A 26,606-nucleotide genomic window follows, 5' to 3' on the forward strand; every position below is an offset into this window, starting at 1 on the left:
AATAAAACAATACTTCAAGATATAGATATAAAATTCTCAAAGAATTGCCATTTCAAAACACATGGCTTCCTTTTTGTGTTCATGTCAAAAAGCAGGCCATCGTTAGGCAGTCTCTGCAGCTCCGAGGAATTTCATTTCGGTGGCAGCTTTCGGGGCGCGGGCTGAGCCACCCTTCTTTCGGAACGCCGCCGCGATTTCCTCAAAGGACTTCCCCTTGGTTTCTGGAACTTTGAAAAACGTAAAGAGAGTAAAGGCCAAAACCACTCCAGCGAAGAGGCAGAACACGTACGGTCCACAAAAGTCCTGCAGGGAGAACAGATCCCAATAAGCAAGCGCTCGGCCGGGCGTTCGGTGCCGCGAATTTGCGCGCTGGGGCCTTACCGCCATGTACGGGAAGCACAGGGCGACGACGAAATTGCAGGTCCAGTTGCAGAAGGCCGCTACTGCCAGCGCCGCAGGGCGCGGGCCTTGGCTGAAGAATTCCGCCACCATGAACCAGGGGATGGGGCCTGGCCCGATTTCGAAGAAACTGACAAAAAGGAAGATGGCTACCATGCTCATGTAGCTCATCCACGCGAATTTATTCTGAAAAGACAGAGCGGAAACAGAAGGAGGACCGGGGTCGCTGGCTGCCTCTTCCTTGAGCCGAGTGGGCCCTCCCTGAGGTTAGCGGTGACGTGGCTCTCTCCCTGGCGATTATGTACAATTAAGTACAAGTTATTCTAGTTGGGGACAAGTCTATTCTAGTCGGAGTCACCCTTAAATCTTTTGAGCTCTGTTATAGGGAAATCTTCCGGATTCGGATTTTATATGCTTCCTAGTCACTCTTCTCCGGTGAACAAGGCAGGGTAAGGATCCAGTGACCATGCTCCTGCTGATACCTAAGTTGCTAGGTAGGATACAGGATACGTGTGAAGCAGCGCTTGAGGGTGCTGGGCTGGAACACTCCGCATACTTGCCCAAGGTCACACAGGCTGCCACGCAGCAGAGGCAGCATTGGAACCGCGTGGGGCTGACCTCAGGGCCTAGCTCTGACCGTTTGCCACACTGCCTCCCTGGTTAACCAGTGCAATTTGCTTTCTGATGTTCCGTCTTTACCCCTCCCCCCAAACTAGTTATCTCTGTGTTTACATTTCTCCTTTGTATGATATGCTGTTCCTCTGGCTTCATTTTGTAAATCATTCTCAAAAGTCTTTGACATACAAAACAGTTTAACCTGGAGCACAGCATTGCTACCATATGGTAACCACAAGTGTCAGTGTCAGCACCAAACTCACCAGCAGCACCAGTCCCACAGACATGAAGATGGCACAGACAAACATCCCACTCATTCCAATCAGAAACAGCGAGCGTCGCCCTGCCTTCTCCACAAGGAACACCTGGAAGAGTTATAAAACATAGGCTTGACACGTAAATAGTTTTTACTGACAAAGAGGTCGTTTTAATTTATAAAGCTGGAAAGAGGCAGTTCTATTATCCCAGTTTACAGATGTGGACTGAGAAGGGGAGTGATGCCTGCCCAGGGTAGCAGAGCTGCTCTCAATGACCAGAGGTCATTAACAAATCCCTGCTTCATGGAGCGGCGTTGATTTGAACGTGGCATTCTAGAGAAAGAACCAGTGCTACCACCTCTCTGTGATTATGACTTTAGGTATAATATTAAGAGGCCATACATCTTAGATATCTTCCAACAGAGCCCTTATATGTTTAGAATATGAAGTTTCCACATAAAAATGACTTTAATTTCTCTCCCGAGGCTTTGTGCACTGCAGACACCTGAAACAGCACAACTGTTGAGGTTCAGCTATTCTCATCCAACTCACTCACTGCGAATGAAGTCAAGTTGCAACCGTCCACCTGGCAACATGAGGAATTTGATCATTTCACCAAAATAGTCAGATCTTCATTTTTCTGGTGTGCTTGAATGTACCTGGTGCTGGAAATGAACTATCCATTTGAAAAAGTAAGACTTTAAAGCAGAAGGTTAAAGTGCTTTCTTATTCTACGTCTGGAGATATGTCATTTATTCCTTTGGGTCTGAGGACCTTTGCATTCATAATGGTTAAGATTTACAATTAGCCAAGATGGAAGTTTGTTGGATAGTCTTGCATGATCCTTGGAATACAGCCAAGGTTGGTAAGTTACACACAAAAAATCTACCCGTTATAATTTCTCTCACTTTGGTGAGTAAATTGGCTAGGTTCATAAATCTATCAGTAGATCAACAGTAATCTAATACCCTTAGTATAGTGAGCTCTGGCTCTGAAAATACCTGAGAAATCTTTCTTTTCACCTGAAATGAAAGCTCCTTTCACCTTCAGAGGCATTTTGTAATCCGTTTCAAATCTCTTCAGGATGATAAGCAAAGAGCCCACATTTAATTGTTGAGGAGGAAGTGAGAAAAAAAAATACAAGTTCATAAAATTTCTCTCTCTCTATTTGACTCTTTAATCATGACTTTCAAAGCTGACTTGATGACACCAAATCAAGCTATCAAGAAAATAGAAGCATTTCTTTAGGAAGAAGGGCTTTCGTTATGTATTATTATTATTTTTTTCTGTTTCTGAACAGTGATTACGAACAGGATAATAAACTCTAAAACTACATGCCTTGAAAATGGAGCCAGACTCCCTTTTGGAGGCCAGGTGAACATGCAGGGAAGAATGTGATGCAGGAGGAGACTTGGTCAGGGGCTGAGATGTATGCTGACCTCAACTCTCACCTTTGTCCCAGACAGTGTGTGTCACTCAGATCCTGGAAGCCTACTTAGAGTGTGGTAGCCACTGTTTCTCCCTGAGACCCATCTCACCTTCCATATTTCTTCCTGTTTTGTTTTTCTCTCTCAAGATTACAGGTTTTCTTCTACGGGGGAAAAACATGGAATATGAAACATAATTCAAAATGGAGTCAGGATAGTCTCTCTCTTTTCCAAAATACTCATTCGGCCTGGGGTTGGGAGGGACTTACTATGTCCCTTCCAAGTTGTTGAAAGATTAATATATTATCAGTACATATTCCTATTTGCATGTTTTTATTTTGATACATGGAATTTGGTAACTGGGTGACTGAGGGGTTATCTTTTTTGTACTTTAAAACAACTTTTCAAAAATATATATAATTAAAAATTTTAAATGTTATTTGTAATCCTGGAGGGTTATTTGTAATTAGACAACTGATTAGAGATGACATTTTTTTTTTATTATGTCATTTGCCCTAAAACCTTCACAGAATAAGCTTCTCTATAAAGGAATACGTATTCAAGATAATCAAGACATTGTTTTCAAAACAACTTTTCCCACCCCAGCAGGGTTGGCTGGGAGGAGGCAAAAATGAAATTTTGCAGTAGTTTCCTTTTAGGCACTCCTAGAGTTTGAGTTACCCCATCTCGACAACTTGATGCTTTACATGGCAAATCCTGTTTTATATAAAATGTTTTAATCGTAATCTCTATATTAGAAAAATATATTGAAGGAGGGAGGATGTGTAAAAAATATTATCTCATGAGACAAAAGAATGCAAATAGTCCCTTGGATTGCATCCCAGTACCAGGCCTTCATTGATTTAGAGTGGCCATTTGGCTTGAAAAGGCATTATCTCAAAAGGCATGTCTACATACCCACTGGTGTTGCCATGTTATTTGTTCTTCTCCACTTTTCCAAGGTCTGGACAAAGCTGCCTTTTGATCTAGGTGGCCAGGCTATAATTTATTGACCACTGTAAGTTAATAGTTAAGAGCCCGTGTGCAGAGAATGAAAAACAAGTGACTCAAGTATATTGAGCATAGCACTGTGACCAAAATTGAAAAGCACAAACTTTTTGAACTTCCTGAATTCTAAGATAAAAATAAACTCAATTACCCTCATTTTAGAGCACGTCACATTAGTTGGGAAGTTTGTTGTTGTTGTTGTTGTCTGTGTGTTTTAATTCTTAGATTGTTATGTTAAATACTATTATTATCAAGATACTGAATCATTTCCTATATAAGGTATTTGATCTTACGAAGAGTATATGACCTGTTCCGCTTCTTGGAAAAAATTATTATTTTTTTCTGTAAGAAATAATATTTGACATTTCTAAAAAATAAAATGTCAAAAATAACAGTAACATTTCACCTTCTATACCACTTCTACTCCATCCTCTCATAGTGCCACACAACATGTGCATCACCAGAAGCTGTGGCCTGGGAACTCCATGGGAGCTCCACCCAATGGCCCAATAGCATAAGAATTTGCTGAGTTTGTTTAATTTTACTGGAGGCTTAGCTATCTAATTGAGAGGACCACATTTGAAAAAAAAAAAAAGTTTTCCCAAGACATCAGGATAAAAAAAACACAAAACATCAACCATGGAAGGAGAGGCATCTAGGTATAAAACCCAATACTGAGGGGAATGACAATCTCTTGACTGAACCCAAGGGGCTTAAGTATAGAGCAGAGGAGAAGGAACCCAATGAGTAAGTTCTCCGTGTCCTCTGGTGAGTTATTAATTCACAACTGAGTGACTAATAGCATACCTGCCAACAGAGAGAACCAGTTCTCACCAGAGAGAACCAGATAACCTACTCAGTGACGCCTCATCTCAATATAGGACTCTTCCCATGACCCACTTGGTTTTATATACCCAGAGCATGAGGACAATGCCATTGGTCCCTTTTAGATCATAAAGGTTTTTTTTTTACTCCCATTTCTGGACTGGGGAGCAAGCAGAATATTTTAGTTTATCTTACTCACAGAGAGAGCAGTAAAAACAGTGTTGATGGCACCCACTCCAATGGTTGCATAAACAGGCTGGCTGAGTCCCGCTGTCTGAAAAATGCTGGTTGAGTAGTAAAAGATCTGTAAAGTAATAATAGGTTAGCCTTAATCGAGAAGCCTAGCACTGATGGCTTTAAAGCAAAAAAAATTTTAAGTTGTTTGCCTTTAGTTGCTTCCATGTAACCATGGTCCCTAGAACTTCCCAAAGATTTTATCTGCCCTCTCCTTCCAGGGAAGGAGAAATCACAATTTTCCTTCGTGTTTAAAACTTCCGATTGCTTAAAAGTCTTTTTAATATTTAGGTGAAAACTCAGCATATGCATTTTCTTTGTTTTTAAAAATTTTAAACCTTTTTGTCAAAGTATAAAATACATACAAAAAAAGTACACGTCATAAGTGTACAGATCAAATAATTTTCACGAAGTGAACACACCTGTATAACCAATACCTATAAGAAATAAATCTTTTCTTGCTTTCCTGAAGCCCCCTAAATGTCACCTTATTTTCTCAAGAAAACTCTTCCAACTTTTACCCTTGGAGATAAATTTTCCTTAGTCTTGTACTTGATATAAATGAAACCACATAGTATGTATTATTTAGTATCTGGCCGCAACATTACCTTTGTGAGACTAATCTATAGCTGTATTTGTAGACTATTCATTATCTTTACCACATGGTGTTTTTTCCTTTTTAATTGTTGAAAGTACTACAGATGTCCCCCCTTTTTCCCCATTGACCCCATCCTTCCTGCTCCCACCCTCTCCTACCTTCCCCAGCCTAGTGTCCATGTTGATTGGTTGTGCATATATGCATATAAGTTCTTTAGTTTATCTCTTCCCACCTCTCCCACCCCCCACTACATAGTGTTTTATTGTATTAATATACCACAATTTAGTTACCCATTCTACTATGGATGGGTGTTTAGGTAGTTGCCATTTAGGGTGATTAAGAATAGTGCTGCTATGAACATTTTAGCACAATCCTTTCAGTGAAATATGCATACATATATACCTAGGACAATAGAGTATGCATACACTCAGGTTTGGTGGAAACTGCCCAGTGGTTTTCCAAAGAAGTTGTGTCAGTTTACAGTCTCACCAGTGTGTATGAGAGTTCTGGCTGCATTGCATTTAATCCAAAATTCTCCACTAATCTCAGTGGAGAAGGAGAAATCTGGTCCACAACCTCTCGAATAGCCTTTATTATTTTGCATGCTTTTACTTTTATAATAGTCTTTTAGGTCATTTTGTTGTCCTACCGTTCTCCATCATTCTTTTCCCACATAATCTGTCTTCTTCCCGCAGACAGATAGGCGCTGCAGGGAGACTGTGCAGACTGCTCAGTGAGGGGTGGCTTACTGCACACTGCACACTGCACACTGCACGCAACCCTGCTATTCTCAGGTGCCCAACAGCCTCAAGTCCAGTGCTTCCTGAATGCCTCTTGGTCAGGCACTGGGATGGAACCTAAAAGCAGGGAGGCTCAGAGAGATTAAGTACTGTGCCGTTGAATATACAGGCAGAGCTGAGATAGGGAATAGCTATTTGGTCTCTGAGCCCCAAAGGTATAATGAGTATTAGATAAAAATAAACATCAAGGATCCTTAAGTGAGGATAAAGACCACAGCAGAACAGTATTCAGCTTGTGGAGTGAGGTTCAGTTCTCCTTTTGCTTCACCTCATAGGAATTACTTTCTTTGCCTCCCCACGTCCCTGCCCACCCATCAGTCACTTCCAAAGTGTCCTTTGTGGATCTAAGATTGGCTCACTATAGAGGAAGCCCAAATCACATTTTCAACAGCATCGAAAGGATGTTAAGTGATTTCCTTTGTTTAGTTTCTTAACAATTATTTTTTTCCAGTAGCTAATTGCCCAGTAAAACAGTTTTAGTCTGCATAATGCAAGGATTTCAATTAAAAACCCCAAAAGCTTGCAAGATTAATACTCAGTATGGTTTTCAATCATGTCTTTTCTACCACCCTCACTCATCGTATCATATCGTATCAAACTTTTGGGCACCTGGATATCTGGTATACTTCATTTAAATAGAGGGAACCATGGACTCTTTTGGCCTAGGCTACTATAAATTCTAAATTTGATATTTAACTCTAGAAGCCCTTTGTACTTTAGTTTTCTTTGGTATAATTATTCTTCTTTTCCCTCTTTATTATTTATGGCTTTTGCCTTTTTGCCTTCATCTTAATAGACACACAATACCATGAATTATTGACATTTTTAAAAATTGTAAGCTAATTTTAGAAAGCAGATGAGGCAAAACAGAAAATTAATTCTCACTCAATATTTGCTTATAGTAAGACATGATGCTAACATTAAAAAATGTCTTTTAGCTTTTTAAACTTATACCCATTTCCTGCTCTATCTTAATTCACTTTGCTCTTAAGAGTTAGGGGGGCCCAGCTGGTGTGGCTCACTGGTTGAGCATTGACCCATGCATCAAGAGGTCACCAGTTTGATTCCCAGTCAGGCACATGCCCAGGTTGTGGGCCTGATCCCCAATGGGTGGCATGCAGGAGGCGGCCAATTGATGTTCTCGCTCAATGATGTTTCTGTCTCTCTCTCCCTCTCCCTTCTTCTCTTTCTAAAATCAGTAAAAGAAAAAAGAAAAGAAATTAGGGGGTATTCTTAAACTTACCCCATTGATCCCAGAAAATTGCTGAGCCATGTGCAGCATCAATGACACTAGAACAGGCTGTCGGTAGCTGGAATTGGTGAAGAGCTGAATTATGGAGACTTTCTGTTCACTTGTTGCTTCTTCCCTTTCTTTTCTCATCTCAGCGATGTCTTTGGTGACATCAGCACCTCCTCTGAGTCTTTTCAAGCCTGTCTCCCAAAATCATTACGTTTATACAACTCAGGTCAAAACAAACATAAATTTATATTTATTATGTAAATGGAAGGGCTGTAGTTCGACATAGCCCTTTCTATTTCTTAGAAATTATTTTTTGTTAAATTAAATCCTGCTCTTGTTTTTCAAAAAAGCAGAATATTTGACTTTATCTTATGACAAAGAGAACTATGATCCTCACTATTCCTGTAGCATAATGCTGGAAAGTTCTTTTCAGTACTCTGCATGTGGGCTTCTGATCTGGGCTTGAGTGAGTATTTTGGGGTATAAAATGGCATGTACCTGTCATATTAAAGTGATTGTGCATGTTCTTTTTACATGTATTACTGACTTCACTTGAAAAGCACTGGTACCAATTTCATGAGTACCATTCATGCACATTGCTTCTCATTAGCTGATAGTTCCAAAACAAGAGGTAGGAGGTAAACCACCCAATAGCCTTACTTTTCTTTGCTTTGTTTTCCTCATCCAACTTGATGTAAAGGTATCTGGGGCTTTCTGGACAGAAGAAGAGCAACACAGACTGTAGGACAGCTGGCACAGAAGACATACCAAGCAGGATGTGCCACAGCTCATGACTGCCCAGGATGAAGTCAAGGCCAATAATCTGAAAAGGCAGGGAGAAAGCATATCAACCTCATAACACTTTGGGTCTGCCTTCTGTAATGATTTGTTGAGTAAGCGTATTGACTAGTCCAGCCAGTGTGGCTCAGTGGATTGAGCATTGTCCTATGGACCGAGAGGTCCTGGTTTGATCCCTGGTCAGGGCACACCCCTGGGTTGTGGGCTCCATCCCTAGTAGGGGGTGTGCAGGAGGCAGCTGACCAATGTCTCACTCTCACATGGATTTTTTTTTCTCTCTCTCCAAAAAGTCAATAGAAACATATTAAAAAAAAATAAGCATATTGACTATTTAATAGTAATCCCTGACAACTTTGACTCAAGTATGCATCAAGATGAAAACTATTACTAGTGTGTCTCACCTTAACTAAATGAGGGACTATTTGTTTTACAAAGAAATCATGTAGGGTTTTTCTTTGTAAAAACCTAGGTGATTTCATGAACTCCGATGGGACATTTAGGATGGAAACCAACCAAACTTTTAACAACATATTTGATATCTAAAAAAACACCAAAAATCATGCAAAACTTTGGACCTTTGTTAGAAGATTTATTCTTAGGTTATCCAGACTTTGAGTAGAGTGGGATTAGATAAATAGAGCAATTAATCTAATGATAACCAGCTTTGTGATCCCTATTGCAGTAATTTACCCTCTGGATAGTAATAAGTTTGGAGTTCCAGGGATTCCTTCTGAGCTCAAAGGATAGAAGGGAAAGATAAAGCCAGCTGAATAAGAACTGGTGATCATTTACATATTAAATTTCCAAGTAAGACACTCAAAGGAAAACCAGACAGCCAACATTTTGAACTTTTCTATTTCTTTACATCTAAATGGAATAATTTAATTCTAGAATAGCTCCAAAAGTTCAGATTTGGCTTCCAGGTCATTTCCAGTGCCAACACAACCACAACTCCAAGGGAAAAAGTGAAAACTGGAGTAGTAATAATTTAGCTTTGAGCTAAAAAGCCTATGCATCTATACCACCTCCACTACCACTGGTAAAACTGCTTTTTTGTTTGTTTTCTGTGTTGGTTTATAGTGAAAGTAGACAGTCAGGGAGGAAAAAGTTGGGTAAAGTAGAAGGTGGGATAAAGTTGGGTAAAGAAGTAAGGGATGGGAGTTTTTACCTGACTAACAAGAATGCCCGTGACAATGGCCAGCTGGTGAAGAGCGCCAATAGCACCCCTGAGTGTGGTTGGAGCAATTTCACCAATGTACATGGGAACCAAGCCTGAAATTAGCCCTGCATGAAACATGAACATAAATGTTAACATAAAGCCAGGACTATCTCCGTAACATTAATTTGGCTTAAGTATAGTCAATATTCTGATTGAAAGTCCCTTCCTGGGTCTGTTGAAAGGAAGAACCCTTGTTCCCAACCACAGACACAGTTTATGTAAAAGAATATTTGTTGATAGATCCCAAATAAAGTTGTAGTTGAATACACGAATAGAAACAAGTAATTAGTCAAGTATTTGGCAATTATTTACAGTGTTTTCTTATTCAATTTTAAAAAGTTATGTTAGTATTGAGTTTATATTATATGCCTTTGAATATCTCAAGAAAAGAGACTGAAGAATGTGGCAATACTATTCTTAAAAAATGATAATGTGCTTAATGGGATTAAATGAATTTAGAGCATATTTAGGCCAATGTCATTACTGGATCGAGGTGAGAAATGACTTACCTAAGATCCCAGTGCAATAGAGTGTTAGCACAAGACTACAAGCCCTCTGAGTTTCCACAGTGTGACGGTGCCTCCAGCTCACTGTCAGAGCGGTGGCGGGTTAGAGAGGTGGAAGGGGCTGTGCCAGTGATTGGCAGCTTTGCAATATGTGTGTCAGATTTTTTTTTAGTATTACCAATATTTTGTATTTGTTACTGTTGTTTTATTTTTTAATTTTTTTAAAATTTCAAGTTATTTATTAAAGTTGGAAAATTTATAAGTTTTTTTTTAATTTTCATTTTAATTTACAAATTTTATGCTACTAATCAGTCTTACTAATAACTGAATTCACTAAATTTTCTTAAAAAATTTTGAACTGCATTTGCAAAGATAATATATTTAATTTTTTGACATTCAATATTACTTTATATTAGTTTCAGGTGTACAGCATAGTGGTGAGACAATTATATAATTTACGAAGTGATCCCCCAGACAATTCTAGTACCCACCTGGCACCATACATAGTTACTATAATAGTATTGACTATATTCTTTATGTTGTATTTTACATCCCTGTGACTATTTTGTAACTACCAATCTGTATGTCTAAATCCCTTCACCTTTTTCACCCAGTCCCCTTTTGCAACCATCTGTCTGTTCACGGTATCTGAGCCTGTTTCTGTTTTGTTTGTTCACTTATTTTATTCTTTAGATTCCACATATAAGTAATATCATATGGTATTTGTCTTTGTCTGACTGACTCGTTTCACTTAGCACAATACCCTCTAAGTCCATGTGTGTTGTTGTAAATGACAAGATTTCATTTTTTTTTTTTATGGCTGAGTATTATTCCATTGTATAGATTTACCACATTGTTTTTTTTATTCATCTACTGATGGGCACTTGGGTTGCTTCCAAATCTTGACTATTGTAAATAATGCTGCAATACATATAGAGGTGCATATATCTATGAATTAGTGTTTTAGATTTCTTTGGATAAGTACCCAGAAGTAAAATCTCTGGGTCATAAGGAAGTTCTATTTTTTTTTTAAATTGGACTTTAAAAAATGGAGAAAAAAGAAAGAAAAATCATGATTTAGATCTCTTTGATAGTATTATTATTTACATTTTTTTCAGAAGAGGAAACTGAGGCTTACACTTAATTAGCATATCTAAGACCAGACAGAGACAGTGACCAAAATGATTCAGGGTGAATCCAAAGCTTTTTCCACATGTTGGTTGACTTTTCACTTTAACAAAGCTATCCTAACTGTCAGGTTTTTTTTTGTTTTAACATTGAAAATAATAAAAAGAGAAATTTAAATAAGTCATTTTAAACTTTTGTTTCAACCGATCATTGAAGATACATGGAATTATAGTCTTCCTCTTTACAGGTAAAAGTGTTATAAAAATTTTATACACCATTTTGTAACTTTGACCTCTTCTCTTATCCTCAATGGGGATTAGTAGTTTGAAATTGCTGAAGTTTGGGATATGGGTTAAAACCTTGGCTCAGAACTATTAGGGCATCACTGGTATTGAGAAGCTAAAGATTTGTCTGTTTTATAAACTGAGCGATCCTCCCTTTGGTCAGACATCTACTGATTAGTTTCTCCTGAAAGTTCAAAAAGTTGTTTCCAAGAACTAATGATTTCAGTAATTTAAGTGTAAAGCTCATGGAAGAGCATCCATCCTTCATTCTGAACTCCTCGATGAATTGCTTCTTCCTGATTCCCTCTCCCTGTGGTCACTGCCACTTTAACCCTTCACCCAGCCAGGTCGGAAATCTGGCAGGGCTAAGCTGTGTAGTGTGAGAGGTGGGCCTGGTGTCAATGTCTTTCCAGATAGAGGAGGGAGATAGAAGTGGCCACATAGGCCACAGGGCTAAGATAGAGGTTCTGTGTATCAGCCTTCCACTGTTTACTGCATGTCGGGAGTAATAATAGCTAGCATTTCTTGGCAGTTTACTGTAGTCAGAGTCTATGCTGAACATTTTGCATGTATTCTCACAAGCACCCTACAAGGTAAATATTATTCTCTTCATTGAATAGATAAGGAAACAGAATTAATAATTTGTCTGTGGTCATCTGACTAGAAATGATGTCATTGTCATGGGTAAGAAGATGGCTTCACAAGTCTCATTTACTGGTCCCAAACCTCCCTGACTCGGGACTTGAACTTGATGCTATTGCTTATTCCTTTTGTGGTGCCACTTCAGACTCAAAAGATTCCCTGCATGTTAGACATCTGTTTTCAAAATAATTTTTAGACGTGTGTGTGTGTGTGACTTACCACAGTAGAGTCCCGATATACCTCTTCCTGAAATGATAAGAATATGAGATGGTCCCAATTTTGAAAATCCCATCAAGAGAGCTCCAGCTAATGAAAGAATGTTTGCTATCAACATGGCTTTGATTCTGAAAATTTAAAAAGCAGGGATTACAAATTTAGCATTGAACCTTGATAAAATTATTTATGTTCAGAGTGCGGTGACATTTTTACCTAGAAGATTATTTTAATTTTGCTGAAAAGGCTATGATGATACTTTGATTTATCTACAAACTGATGCATTAACAATAAAAATATTTATAATGAGAGAATCTGGATTTTATACATCTGATCTCCACATTTTGATGGAGATGATACAATTGTGGCCGTGATTAAGCTTGAGTTAAGATAAAACTCTGTCGCTTTTTCAAATAGTTAATGAATTAAATTTTCTACGAGTTGATTGTTTCAAACAATTGCCTGTGATAGCTAACTTCAATTATGTACTTGAAATCTATGACACCTTGATTTATTTTTTCATTCTTTTAGTGATACAGGTTTTTAGTTGATGTAGATCATAAAAGGAACTTTAAAAGTTAAATTTCCTTTATTATGAATTATTTTGACATAAGTTAAAATATACTTTTACTTTAAGCCTTCTCATAGAGAATTATAATTATTCTTATTTTAACATTGTATGTCAGCGTATTTTCAGAATCTATGAGTTAATGCTAATTTATTTAAAATATGTAAAATCTGGCAATAGCAACAAAGACATTTTTAAAATTAATCATATGAAATTTGACATTTTAAAGTACTTATTCCCGTTAAATGGGAAAGCAAGGTACATAGACACCTTCAAAGTAGATGATGATAAGGGCAATGAAATGATCTGAGTGGACAGGTATGGAAATGTTTGTGCCACAAAGAATGTAAGCATCTTGTTCTTTCTATTTCAATGTTTCAAACTTTTAAAAAATGAGCTTTTTCTAAGTATCTTTTACATCAAACGGATCTTTTTTGAGAGTAAAATTATGTAATTTCATACGCAGTGATTGCCCAGCAGCCATGCAACAGGCTGAACAATATTCTCAGAGTCCACACCCTAAGTATCAGACCCTGGGAATGTGCTACTTTGTGTGACAAAAGGGATTTTCCAGATGTGATCACATTAAAGATTTTGTGGCAAGGAGATTATCCTGGATTATCCTGGATTATCCAGGTGGGGCCCAGTTATGTAAGCACACTATCCAGGAAGGCAGAAGAAAAGGAGATGTGATGATGAAAGTAGAGAGTAGAGACAATGGAGGAAGGGCCACAAGCCAAGGAACATGGAACTGGAAAAGGGCAAGGAAATGGATTCTCCTCAGAACCTCCAGAAGGAACCAGCCCTGCTGACACCTTGACTTCAGACAAGTGAAACTTAATTTGGGCTCTGACCTCCAAAACTGCAAGAAAAAAATTGGTGGTGTTTTAAGGCACTAAATTTGTGGTAATTCCTTAGACTAGTAATACATGAAAATTATCAAGTACCCAAAGGCAGTGTTTTAGAGGAGAAAAAGATAAGGTATTTCTCTGTGAAGTGCTTTTTCTCTACACAAGGATAGAGGGCAGGGAAATTCAATGAGTTACCTTAAAAATTTGTTCCTAGCTAGTTAATAGTATACTCTATTGGGCAAGGGGGTGGAGGGGAGATAAAGTCTTCACCCAAGGACATTTTTCCATGTTTTGTTCAGATAAAGATCGACGTGAAAGGACACATCGAGTGGCTGCCACCCGCATGACCCAACCAAGCCTGGGGACAAACTGCCACCGAGGTACATGCCCTTAGCAGAAACCGAACCCAGGTTTCTCTGGACCGCAGGCTGACGCTCTAACCTCTGAGCCAAACTGGCCAGGGTGAGATAAAGTCTTAAAAGAGATAGGCTGAAAATATTTTTGATGCCAGATTGCTCTAAAGTCCCTCTTCTTTACTACCAATGGATACTGGAGCACTTAATATAACTTAAAAGATTTTAGCTTCTGACACAGACAACAGTGTGGTGGTGGCCAGAGGGAAGGGGGTGAAGTGGGCAGGGGCAGGGTGGAGGGGGCACAGCGGGAATAGGGACATCTATAATAGTGTCAATAATAAAAATAAAAATAAAAAATATTTTAACTTCTGCTCAGATGTAAAAAATGGCCAAGGATAAATAAATACTTGAAATGGTTGAATCAGGGAGAAGGAAATACATTTCTAAGTATATTTATTTAAATCTTACTCTAAATATTCCTATTAGCATAGGCTTTATCATTTTCTTTTTAATATATCTTTATTGATTTTTTAATTTTTTCCACATTGCAGATGGAAAGAAAATGTCTTAGAGAACTTTAGTAACTTACTCATTTTCACACAACTATTAAGTGACAGAGCTGAGACTTGATCTGTGTGAAACCCAGGGTTAATGTTTCATTTTAGTATGTTCTATTTTCCATATGAAAGAAAGAAAGCATTCCAAGGCAAGCTATGCATGCCTTCCTGGACTTGAAGTAGTGTGCATTATTGCATAGACAATGGTGTCTCCCATCATAGTCTTGTAATTAAATTGTAAGCCCATAGCCTCTGGAAAAATTGACCTGAGAAGCAAAATTGAACAATAATGGCCACCGGTACCTATTGACTATTGTACAATTATAAGGAAAGACTTTTTTAAAAGCAGTAATGAAAAAAATATACTTTTATTTATTTACTTTTAGCTGGGGAAGTACTGATCCTGGCAATAAGGAAAATCATGCCATATTTCAGTGAATTACCCCTAGAAAAATAGTTTTATGGGAGGGACTGAACTCTTTTGTCTTAATTTTTAAGTTAAAATGATTAATTTATGGATGTTTTTTTAATGGAGAATCATGTTTCCTCTGAGAGCTGAGGGAAGCCTCAATTTTAGTTACCATAAGTCATTTGATAAGTGGTTATTTGACATTGTTTTGGGGCATGAACAGTGCTGATGTTAAATCCTGAGCTGAGAGGACATGCATCCTGGTTTCATCGCTAGGGCATTAATTCAATGTTCCAATCTAAGTCACAGGACCTCTCAGGATCTTGTCTCCAAATGAGGGACAGCAAGGGCTTACATTTTTCTCTTGGGGATGGGAAGACGTATAAAATAGCAGTAGCTGCTAAAAGACTTAGTTTGTCTATATTTAAAATTTTTATTTAATTTTATTTATTTTAAAAATAATTAATCTAGAAAAGTTTTCCAGTTCCTGGTTACTGTTTAAAACAATTTGGTACAAATTAAAATGATTAAAACATTTTTAAATAATGAAAATCAGTTTATGAACTTTATAATTTATGGATTCTGATGTAAAGTTCAGCTAAACACCAGTAAGTTGATTAAAATGTGAGGAACTGACCATTTTCTTTTATTATAGAGGAAAGCCCCTTTTAAGTAAGAACAAGAATAGAACTTGGGTTTCCATGCTACTCATTACTTAAGGACATTTCTTACAGTCTTTTCATATATATGCTCCAGTATAAAAGAAAGAAGTTATCAGAATTTTAATAATTAGATAAAATTATAATTTAAAGTAGAAATTTTAGTACTAAATAAACTGCGATTCAGAATTACTAAGATAGCTATATATCTTAGCCTATATCAATTACATTTTTAAAGGCTCTGGATTCTCTAAAATTTCCATATTTGTATATTTTTATCATCAAAAAAGGGTAATTAATAAACAGTAGACTTAAAGACTAGAAAATAAATGTAAAGAAATAATTATTTGATTTTCTCTTTTTGCGGGAGGGGCACCCTGAGAACTTTAGTATGTCACATGACTAAGTAAAATTCCAGTGTGAGGGAGTTCCATTGATGTTTTTAATCCAAAATACCCAAAAGAAATTGGTGTAGGGATGGAGACACCGCTGGCTTCATCTTCGGTAGGGGCTTTGATATGGCAGCAGCAGCAGCCATAAACCCCTTGCCACGTATACTGAGCAACTGAGGGTTGAGGAATATTGACTTGATCTTAGGACAGGACTGGTCCAAATGCGAAATTCGAATTTGAAGATGAAAAATTGGTCTCTGAGAAATGGAGTGATTTGGTGAAGCAAATAGTGGACTCCCAGGTTAAAAAAAAACCAAAAAACACTCATGGCTTTTCCTTTGAGCTCCAGAATTAATCATTTGTGCAGTGGTTTCTTAATATGTTTTATAACTTAGAAAACCAGAGAATCAAAGCAGTTGTCTAAAAATACACACCAAACTCACTTTTTCTGTAAATGTCTCCATAATTAAGCAGATTGGTACATCAGCTTTTTCCATTATTTGGTTCAACGCTGACCTAACTCATAGGGTCATGCATTGAAAAAACAACTCTAAAACAATTCCACATACCAAAAGATTATTTCTTTCTAAACTCATTCTAATAAAACCCAAAATATTGAAGTTTCTGTGTTAAGGCTTGATTTTGAAATTTGCCTACCTTCCAAGCCGGTCCCCAAGCCACCCACCAAAGAAGGATGCGATCATCCCACCGACTGCAAAGCTGGACACAGACAGGGACCATAACATGGTGACGAGGCCAGGAATTTCCAAAGACTCTTCCTCAGGCCAAAGGGTTGGCGTTGAACTCATTAGGGGCGGGGTTCTAGGCATTTCCTCTGTACTGTCAACAGCATAGTTGTTGCTAACTTTTCGGTAGTCCGGTGGAACATCCAAAACATGTCTATAATGGGTTATTATTACCTGAGAAAACAAAATATAAAAAGTAGCTCCAGTCTGTCAAATATTCTATATAATTTTATTTATTTCTTTAAAGTATTTGTTAGATATTTAAACAGGATCATTCTAATTATGTGTGTTACACACATACAAATGCATATAGATTTATTTATAGTTGAGCTTATTCAATAAAACAGAGGCTACCAACTCCAGTGCCAATAGGAACCAGGCAGGAACAAGCACGTGAAGGAGGCAGGGCCAGAGGACTGAAATACTTTTTTTTTTTTTTTTTTTTACCATTGAGGCTATAACAGCGAGTGAGCAGGATTACAGCCCTTGAGAGCATTGCACCATCTGAAGGAGGGAGCTGCAAACACGAGACTAGGCTTGATGACTTTTATTTTTTAATTTTGGCATATTCTTTTTTTTTTTTTTTTCCTTTAATTGATTTTAGAGAGAGAGGAAGGGAGAGGGAGAGACAAATAGAAACATCTATTGGCCACCTCCTGCATGCCCCTCACTGGGGATTTGGCCCACAATCTGGGCATGTGCTTTGACCGGGAATCAAAATGGTGACCTCTTGGTGCATGGGTGGATACTCAACCTCTGAGCCTCACCCACTGGGCTAGTGTTGATGACTTTTAATTTTTAAAAAGAAGCTGGAAATCTGGGACTTCATGTAAATTTTTCCAAGTTTTAAATGTTGTCTACTATTCAAATTGAAAATATTCTGCATGCTAAAAAGATACATTTCCACACCAGCGTTACCCCTGCACTACAGGATTTAAATAGACTTATGTAAATATTTTAATGAAAACATAAAAATGGATATAAGAAAAAAAACTTGGAAAAGATGAGGCCCCAAATAAAGTTAGTATACAAAATTCAAACACTAGGTACTGTCTCCTTGCTAGAAGTGAGCTATAATTTAGCAATAAACTTCCTAGCAGCCAATGCATAGAGAGGAAAACAATCATGTATATTGATGAATTCTGAAGATTACAAAAACTCAGTGGCTCCCGAGAAGGTACTGAGACCTCTGGGTCCACACAGTGTTCAATGTGTAATAGAATGAACACTGTTTAAAACTAAATTTCACAGAGCCATACTTTAGAATGTGTTTCGGGAGAGGCAAAGACCTTATAAAAGTGTAATCGAGTAAAGCACATCCTTCCCGCTGTCCTCCCTTCAGGTCATTCCTCTCCCTGACAACTTGGTCACTCTGCAGCGGCAGTGACGGGGGAGGAATGCAGGCCAGGACCTGGAAGGCAGCCGCCCTAGGGTGCCAGTCATGGGCAAAGTCCCGTGTGGCCAAGTCAGCCGAGTAAGGGAAAGAACTGACACGCTGTTATGATAAAAGAAGTCTGACCAAGACATTTGCCTCCTTAGATGGCTACACTATGTGGACAGCACACAGAAAAACGGCTCTCAGGAAATACCCATAATGTTCTCAGCAGTTTGCTCTATGTGGTGGAATAATTACGGTGATTTTTTTCTAACACTTTCTGCAACAGGCATGTGTAGTTTTCATAATCATAAAAAGTGTCATTTATACTGCCCTGGCCGGTAGCTCAGTGGTTAGAGCATCGGCCCACAGACAATGAGTCGTGGGTTCAAATTCGGCCAAAGGCATGTACTTGGGGTGCAGTTTGTCCCTGGCCCTGGTCAGGGTGGTCCGGAAAGCAACCAGTCAATGTCTCTCTCTCTCTCCCTCTCTTTCCTCTCTCCCACTCTATCTGAAGATAAATGGAAAAATATCCTCCAGTAACTATTTAAAAAAGTGTGACTTATAAATTCTACTAACAAAAATAAATGGGCCTGAATACTCTTCTTACATAACCGCATAAACACAGAAGAAAGGGGCTATAAAGAGGGCACGGAGCCAGAGGCCAGTGGGGAATCACTGTCTTCAGGTCTGGCTCTAGGAGTGATGCAAGGAGGGGAAACCTTAGATTGATTTTCCCTCTGAGACTGGAAAGAATGGCTTAAGTAAGAATTTGAAACAGTCTTCCACAGATAGAGGCTCTACCAATTATGGTGCTATTGAGCCAAATTTCAGGAAACCTGCTTAATTGGCACGTCATCACCCACAGAAAAAAGATAGCTGCTCCCCTCCCCACTCTGCTCAGCGAGTCCCTAAATCTCTCAACCTCAGCGAGGCCTGCCACACTCATGAGGACATGTGGTGCCTACCAGAGCCCATCTTTTGTTCAAGGAGCAACTCATTTCAGGCGAGGGACTGGCTGGAGAGCACACACTTCACAGCCTGCAGGATCTTACATTTTCCTTGGACTTCAATGTTGTAAAAGAAGCAGATAAAAATGACCGGTTTGTAGAAGGCACCCAACAAATGTTTGTACTTGCACCTTATGCCAGCTTCCCGCCAGCTTGCATTCTCTCTCTCTCCCTCTCCTTCACCAAACACTTCACTGAAGACTTTCTTTACACCAATTGTTGTGCTTGGCACTGATGACAGGAAGTGAGGTACAAGCCATCAGTCCCATTCTAATAAACCTGACAGCCTGAATCAGGGCAGAGGGAGTGAAGTCCTGGTTCTTCCCAGTTAGTTACAGGTTTTGGGAGCTGAGAAAATGGCATCCTTCTCCTGTCTATTCCCTGGACACCAGAGTAGAGATGCACAAAATACATGAGAAAAAAATGATAGAAATTATTTGATAGTTTTCAAAATATCCATCCAAATGGTCACCATGGAGAAAATCCAAATGTTATTGGACTTCTTGACTATTATTTAACAGTTATGTATTATTTTACTTTGAAGCACCTGAAGGAGACAGGAATATGGGGGAGGACTAGAATCTTTTTAGTGTTAGTGCTCCTAAAGGTTTTGATCTGGCCTAGAAACAGATATAAGAAGACCATTGGGAGGCTCAAACTGGGCAGAAAATATGTTCAAGTTCACGATGCACAGTGAGATGATGCTCAGTAAATGTTTGTGCACAGAATGAAACATTCTTCAATGGTTTTTGCTTATTCTCTGGCATTTATTAGAAAGACTGAGAAGTCTGAGTGAATGCTGCAATAAATAGGCTCTTACGCTTTAAAAAAGATATCTTAAGGCATGTGGTATTCTGATTAAAGTTTCCTGTGAGCTCAGCGAAAAGCAGAGTCAAAGATCAAAAATTATTTATTGCTCTTTATTCTGAGGGTTATCAAGTGAGGAGGAGTCAAAGTCAAGTTATAGGCTCTAGAACCACGCACATGACACCTGACAGAAGGCTGGGATTACCCCATATTCCCATGTGTACACACTTTATTTCTCTGTACGAGGAACAGATATCTTTCTGTCCTTGACAGAAACTGCCACAAAGAGATTTGAATTGTGCATGTTTCACTTGCCTGTTGAGGGGCATTGATCACACCAATGTCATATCCAAACTGGAAGGAACCAAGCACCGCAGTGAAGACAGTGAAAACCAAGGTCCCGGTGATCTGTGGGGAGTAAGACACAGGGCTGGGAAATACCAGGCACATTCAGTTACCCATCTCCTATCACTCTACAGCTTGGACTTCTGACAGGCTCCACAGGCTGGCTCTTGTCTCTTGATGCTCACAGTGAGCCCTGTGCTCCCAGCAGGGTCATTCATACCAGAATGTAAGAGCCATTCATTATTTCCCTTACACTGCTGAAGTTGAAAGTAGTTGGAAACAGCTTTTTCCAGGGGAGGAACCAAAAATCCATCCATATATATGTGTGTGTACACACACACACACACACACACACACACATATATATATATGTAAAATCTCATATATATATATATGAGATTCAAAATCAGGATTGAGAACTAGAATTGCTGCTGACCGAAGGAAACTGCTAATCATTTGGGTCATTGCGAGAAGTAAAATAAGACACCAATAACAGCGATGGGGAGCTCCTGGATGTTGCTATGGTACAAAAATACTCGCAAACTTATGCAAGAGAAATCAGCCAGTCTTTATCACAATCCACATTAATATCCAACTTAGACTTTCAAGATTTTCATCTAGTTGAACCTAGAGTTGTGGGTTAAGGGATATTATTTCCCCTCCAACTCTGTAGCTACAAAAACAAACAAATAAAAATGTAGAAAGGGGTAGAGCATTCATCCTTTTCAACTCATAATTACATATCAAACCATCTTAGAAAAATATCATGCGTACTGAGTCACAACACACACACACACACACACACACACACACACGGTATATGATGTATGGGATTACAGGAGATTTTGTATTATCCTTTAAAATATAACTAGACCTCCTTAACTCAGTGGCTCAAGCAGCCAAAGTTAAGATGGAGTTTCATTCACTTGGTTGGTAGTTTCCCCTTAAATCCCTTTCCCCCCTCAGCTGTTTCCAAGGACAGGGAATGTCATCCTATATGCAGGTAGTAACCATCATTAGTAGGGAGGGGGCCAGAGGACACCTTGAGAGGACTTGAACCACCTCCCTGGTAATACCCATCACTGGAATCTGGACAATCTGATGTTAGATGCAATGCAAACAGCTTCAAGGCTGCATACTGAATGTGTCTGGTGCATGCTTGTTCACTGCTGTAAGTGTATTATCTCATTTATCCATGTTAGTTTTCTCTTTCTGCTGTTACAAATAATCACCAAAAAAATATGGCTGAACTACCACAAGTTTGTTATTGTATAGTTCTTGTAGGTCAGAAGGATGGTACAAATACCAACAGACTAAAATTAAGATTTTGGAAGGCTCTATTCCTTTCTGGAGGCTGTAGGGAAAAATTCAGGTTGATGACATAATTTAGTTCCTCTTGAATGTAGAACCAGGGTCTGAGTTTTTGTGCTGGTTGTAAAGCAAAGACCATTCTGAGTTCTATAGGCCACTGCATTTCTTGGTTAGTGGTGTCCTTCCTCCATGTTCATAACCAGAAAAGGGGAGGTCAAGTCCTCATGATGCCCCTATTTGACCCTGACCACAGCCAAATTCTTCCCTTTTAAGAATTTGTGGGATTTGATTTGGCCCATCTGGATAATCCAGGAAAATCTCTCCTTTTCAAGGTCCGTAACCTCAATGACATTTATAAATCATATAACTTGTGAATATAAAGTCACAAAAACCTGTGACACATTACCTTTTGCCATGTAAGGTAACATATTTACAAGTTCTGGGGATGAGGTTGTGGACATTTTTGGAGGCAGTTATTCTGCCTACCACACTACTCATGACAGCACCATTAGTACCCCTATTTTATAGACAACTAGACTAGGTTAAGGTCTCACAGACACTAACTTGTGGAATAATGATTTGCCCCCCAAATGGGTATAATACTAGCGAATGCATAGGATTATTATAAAGACTAAATACACACAATGAAGTTTTCCTAGAAATAGTGAAAGGAAGGACTGTAAAGCAACTGCCTCTTTAATCACATCATTGTCATCTCATTCATCATTCTTGCCATCATCATGCGTCACCCACAATCTTCACAACAGTACTACAAAGTACTTAAAATTATCCCCATTTTACAGGTGAGGAAGCCAGGGAGGGCTTAGAGATTAAGTGGTGTACCCAACACACACAGTCAGGAAGTTGCAGGCATTCCAGTATTGGCACTTAGAGCTGATGTTGTTAAATTTCCACTGCTAAACTAAAAGAGCAGATTTTCAACAGCTGTAGGGAGGATAAGCTTATACTCTTTCCTCTAAACCACATGCTTCCAAATGCCAACCCAAAGGTAATCCTGCACCCACCTTTGGAAAAGGCCAGGGGCTTCTCAAACCATAGAATTTTCTTTTATAAATATTTTTATTGATTTTAGAGAGAGAGAAACATCAATGAGAGAGAATATCAATAGGTTGCTTCCTATATGTCCCCTACTGGGAGTCAAGTCCACAACCCCAGGGCATGTGCCCTGGCTGGGAATTGAACCAGTGACCTCTTGGTACATAGGATGACACTCAATCCACTGAACCACACCGGCCAGGCCAAACCATAGAATTTTCAAGTTGAAAAATATTATATAGCCCAATAGAATCTAGTCTAATCTTTTCATTTTTCAGGTGAAGAAGCTGAGTCTAAATTCCTTGTCTGAGTCTTACAGTGATTACTGGGCACACCCAGAGTGAGGGCCCAGGTCTTCTGACCCTTCTTCTTATGCTCACCCACTTTTTTCCAAGTCTGGATGGATTTACAAAGCTGAAACATTGTGCTTACGTCAGTTCTCATTCCTCCTGGGTTCCATTGTTAGGCAATTTCTTAGTTCTCAAGAAAAGTCCTACAACATAATTTCTAAATCCCCCTAAGGAAATTCAATGGTAGTTCCAATAAAGCTTGAGCATCTGCCACGTGCCAGGCAGTGTGGTAAGCATATTAACTTCTCTTTCGCAGTATCTTCTAAACTACAGTTATTTGAAAACTACCTTCATGATTTTTGCCAAATCTGCATATCATCTGTATAGTTATTTACTTAATATCTGACTTTATATTTTCTTCAAAGTTCTAATTGCTTTAGCTTTATCCTGGGCTAAAATAGAAAATCATGCTATCCTAATTATTTGTTAAATATACATTATATAAACACACATCTATTAATACTAAAATGTTTGTCACCCGAGTCTCTGTAATATTATCTCATTTAATTACTCCCAGATCACCAAGAACTATCATAATCCTGAATATAATATAATCGATATTATATCCTTATATGATATCCCAATATGTTCTTATTTTATCATGATATAAAAAACCCAAGCTCAGTTTATACAACTTACCCCTGATCTCAGAGCAGATAAGTAGCTTGACCCCAAACCCAAGCCCTGCTGACCACAAAGCCCTGTGCCTAGTCACTTACTGACATGAAGAAATGCTCAGCAGAGGAAGTTACACCCGACCAGACTTTAGCGGTCCTACTCTAAGAGGGACACAGATTTACCTATTTGCATGATTGTGTGTAGGGGTGGGGGCATTTGGCGGAGGAAGCGTATAAGGGAGCAACAGTACTATACCCTTTTCATTTTTAAGTTTTTATTTTTCAAAGTATATATCTACAGAGAATTTGAAAGAGTAGTGCGGTGAACACTCCATACCCTTCACCTGCATTGACCAGTGGTTAACACCACGTTGGGTTAACTTTCACTGTGCATGTGTGTGAGTGTGTGTGTTGTTGTGGCTGCATCATTTCAAAATAGGTTGAAGATATATTTGTGTCACTTCACTCCTAAACACTCCAGCATGTACTCAGAACAAAGACATTCTCTGGCATAATTATAGTGCCATTATCATATCCAAGCGTGTACTAGATATACAGATATTATGTAATATACAGCCCATTTTCAAAATGTCCCACCTGCCCTCATATTGCCCCTTAGTGCTGTGTTTTTCTTCCTTTCGTGAACTAAGAGCAGTTGTTGCATTTGGTTGTCTGTCAGTTCTTAGTTTCCTTTCATCTAGAACAGTCCTTCTACTTCTTGTTTTTCATGCATTGACATTTCTGAAGATTTTATTCCAGTTTTCATAACTAGTGAGATTCAGGTTAATCTGCCTTTTTTGTTTTGCATATTCCTTTAGTAATATGGTTATGCAGAATCACTCAAGAAGAGGTTACATAGACTAGTCAGAAAGCAGAGCAAATATCCTTAAAACCCTAATTACTAAACAAGAAATATGATTTACTAGCAGCAAAATGAACCACCACTTGGCCAAGAGAAGTAACTTTGATCTGTAGTAGCTACACCCAACATCCCCCAAATCCTCCATAAGCTCACTGACTTGAACGGCTTCACCTATTCATTTTCTCAAAGCCGATTCAACATGAACATGATGCTGCTTTACCTGATCTGTCATTTTATGGCTCGGGAGGCCTCCTCTTAATTGCAGGTCCTGAAGTGAGTGTGGCACATGCAGCTGGCCAGCTCCTGCCAGTCCTCCTCCAGCTTTCCAAGACTAGTTATACATTAGAGGAGGAGGAGCAAGTCAAGGAAGGAGTGGACCTAAAAGTCCAAGTCTAATCTTAGCTCAGGCTAAATATTGATGACAGTCTAATCAATAAATGCTTTGTCTCAGAAACCTGTGGCCTTACTACCTTTGTTTACCGGAAAGAAAATAGGTGCCCGTTCTTTAGGCAAGCGTCGCAAACCAGAAGCAGTCACATTTTAAAGCATCTGTTAAGTGTGGCAGTCTCCAGGGACAGGTAAAAAGCAAATGTGGTATGCTGGGCTGTCATGCTGTGTTTTGGGGATGACAGACAAAGACAGGGGCATGGGAGGTACACTGCACTCTGCCCTGCAGAAAACCAGTCCTGTGGTGTTTGTGCTTCAGAACTGGGCTGTGTGGCCAGAGGCCGTGGTAGTTTTGAGTGGTTACCTGACTAAGCTTTGAATCCCAACATTTTACTACTGGTGGTGTGACCTTAAGCCAGTGGCCTGTTGTGACTTTTCTGTGCTTTCATTTTTTTCACCTGATAAAATGAAAGTCACAGAACAACACACTCTGTTTTGTTGGGTGGTCGAATGTGATACTATATGAAAGTTTTTAGCATAGTGCATACTAGGTGCTCAGTAAATGGTGGTGTCACTGTTTTTACTGTCACGACTATTGGTTCCGTGTATGTCAAGAGGCACTTGTTGGAGGCAATAGTGTAGAGTTTGCAAATAAATCTGCTCATATTGCTTGAGTTTGTGCCCTTCTGTGTATCCTCTGTGATATCACCTGTGGGGGCCCAGGAGATATAAAAATTGATTGAGCTTAATAACTGTGCTTGGCGCCTAGTGCCACTGGTTCCACAGAGGCTCAAATGGAACCATTTCCCAGCAGAAGAAATTTCATGGACAGCAGCAAAATTGAGCGGTTGTTATGGAGAAGCAGAGGTAATATAATGAAGAAGTAAAGGGGACTCAGATTTTGTCTGTTTTTATTTCACCATCCTCTTTTCATTGCTATCACCCTTGCAAGGTAACACACCTGAGTAAATATTTCAATTAAAACCAGTAGGTAGAAGCATCACACCGTACACCAAAAGGTTGTGAGTTTGATTCCCAGGTCAGGGCTCATACCTATGTTGTGGGTTCAATCCCCAGAGTTTGTACAGGAGGCAACTGATCAATGTGAGATCTCATGTTGATGTCTCTCTTTCTCTCCCTCCCGCTTTCTCTCTCGCTCTAAAATTAATGAGCGTATCCTCAGGTGAAGATTAAAGTGAAAAAAAGATCCACACAAACTTTTATTGAGCCCAGCACAGTTCCAGGCTCAGAGATGCATGAGATAAATAAGACAGTTAGGAGCTCCTAATGTATAAGGAGAAAGGAACGTAAGTGCAAATACATAATACAGTAATTTCTTAGTGGGAACACATGAACTAACATTATTAGCAAGGATGGTTAATCTTTATTGAGTTCTTGTTTGGTGCCAGGTGCTGCCCTCAGCACTTCAGGTGAATGAGCGCGTTCAATTACAACCTGAGGCCTCTCCATGGTGGGGCCAGCCCTGGGAGAGCAGCTCTGAGACCAGACCCTGAGCAGCCCAGGGAGCCACACTGACGCTGGCGAATGCCAGCCCCTGGCTTTCCAGTCTGGGCTGGTGATGCTCACGTCCTCTTGTCAAAGGCTTGATTATAAGGGGAGGATTCCTTAGCAATTATTTTCCTGTGACATGACACTGCAGGAGATTTCGTGTGGCTGGCAAAAGATGATAGCTACATTTTGCTGTTTACCAACCTTTGCTCTTTGAATCTTCCTTTTAAGCAAGAGGGTTGGCCT

At 39.1% G+C, this 26,606-nt stretch overlaps 1 protein-coding gene across 2 annotated transcripts; it reads right to left on the reverse strand.

Moving 5' to 3' along the window:
- On the reverse strand, window positions 1-24,696 carry SLC2A2 (solute carrier family 2 member 2). Of its 2 annotated transcripts, XM_036243247.1 has the most exons (11): window positions 24,685-24,696; window positions 20,239-20,331; window positions 16,643-16,905; window positions 12,200-12,324; window positions 9,370-9,485; window positions 8,064-8,226; window positions 7,407-7,594; window positions 4,731-4,835; window positions 1,278-1,379; window positions 382-585; window positions 103-303 (listed from the first exon to the last, which is right to left on the reverse strand). In XM_036243247.1, exons 1-11 carry the CDS (start codon window positions 24,694-24,696, stop codon window positions 103-105), a joined length of 1,572 nt encoding a protein of 523 aa, XP_036099140.1. The 2 variants fall into 2 exon arrangements, with proteins under 2 accessions (XP_036099141.1, XP_036099140.1); XM_036243248.1 differs by lacking the exons at window positions 16,643-16,905; window positions 24,685-24,696 and having other exon boundaries at window positions 1-303; window positions 20,239-20,330.
- Window positions 24,697-26,606: the final 1,910 nt, after the last annotated feature.

The sequence above is a fragment of the Molossus molossus genome, unplaced genomic scaffold (assembly GCF_014108415.1).
Source record: "Molossus molossus isolate mMolMol1 unplaced genomic scaffold, mMolMol1.p scaffold_m16_p_5, whole genome shotgun sequence".
In the NCBI taxonomy this organism is placed as follows: Eukaryota; Metazoa; Chordata; class Mammalia; order Chiroptera; family Molossidae; genus Molossus; species Molossus molossus.

Bases quoted from the DNA above. Each gene is read 5' to 3' on its own strand.
- SLC2A2 (XM_036243247.1), bottom strand. The intron at 16,906-20,238 runs GCAAGTGAAACA...TTGTTTTCTCAG, and splicing joins TGATCAATGCCCCTCAACAG to GTAATAATAACCCATTATAG. The intron at 4,836-7,406 runs GTAAGTTTAAGA...ATTACTTTACAG, and splicing joins AATTTTCTGGGATCAATGGG to ATCTTTTACTACTCAACCAG.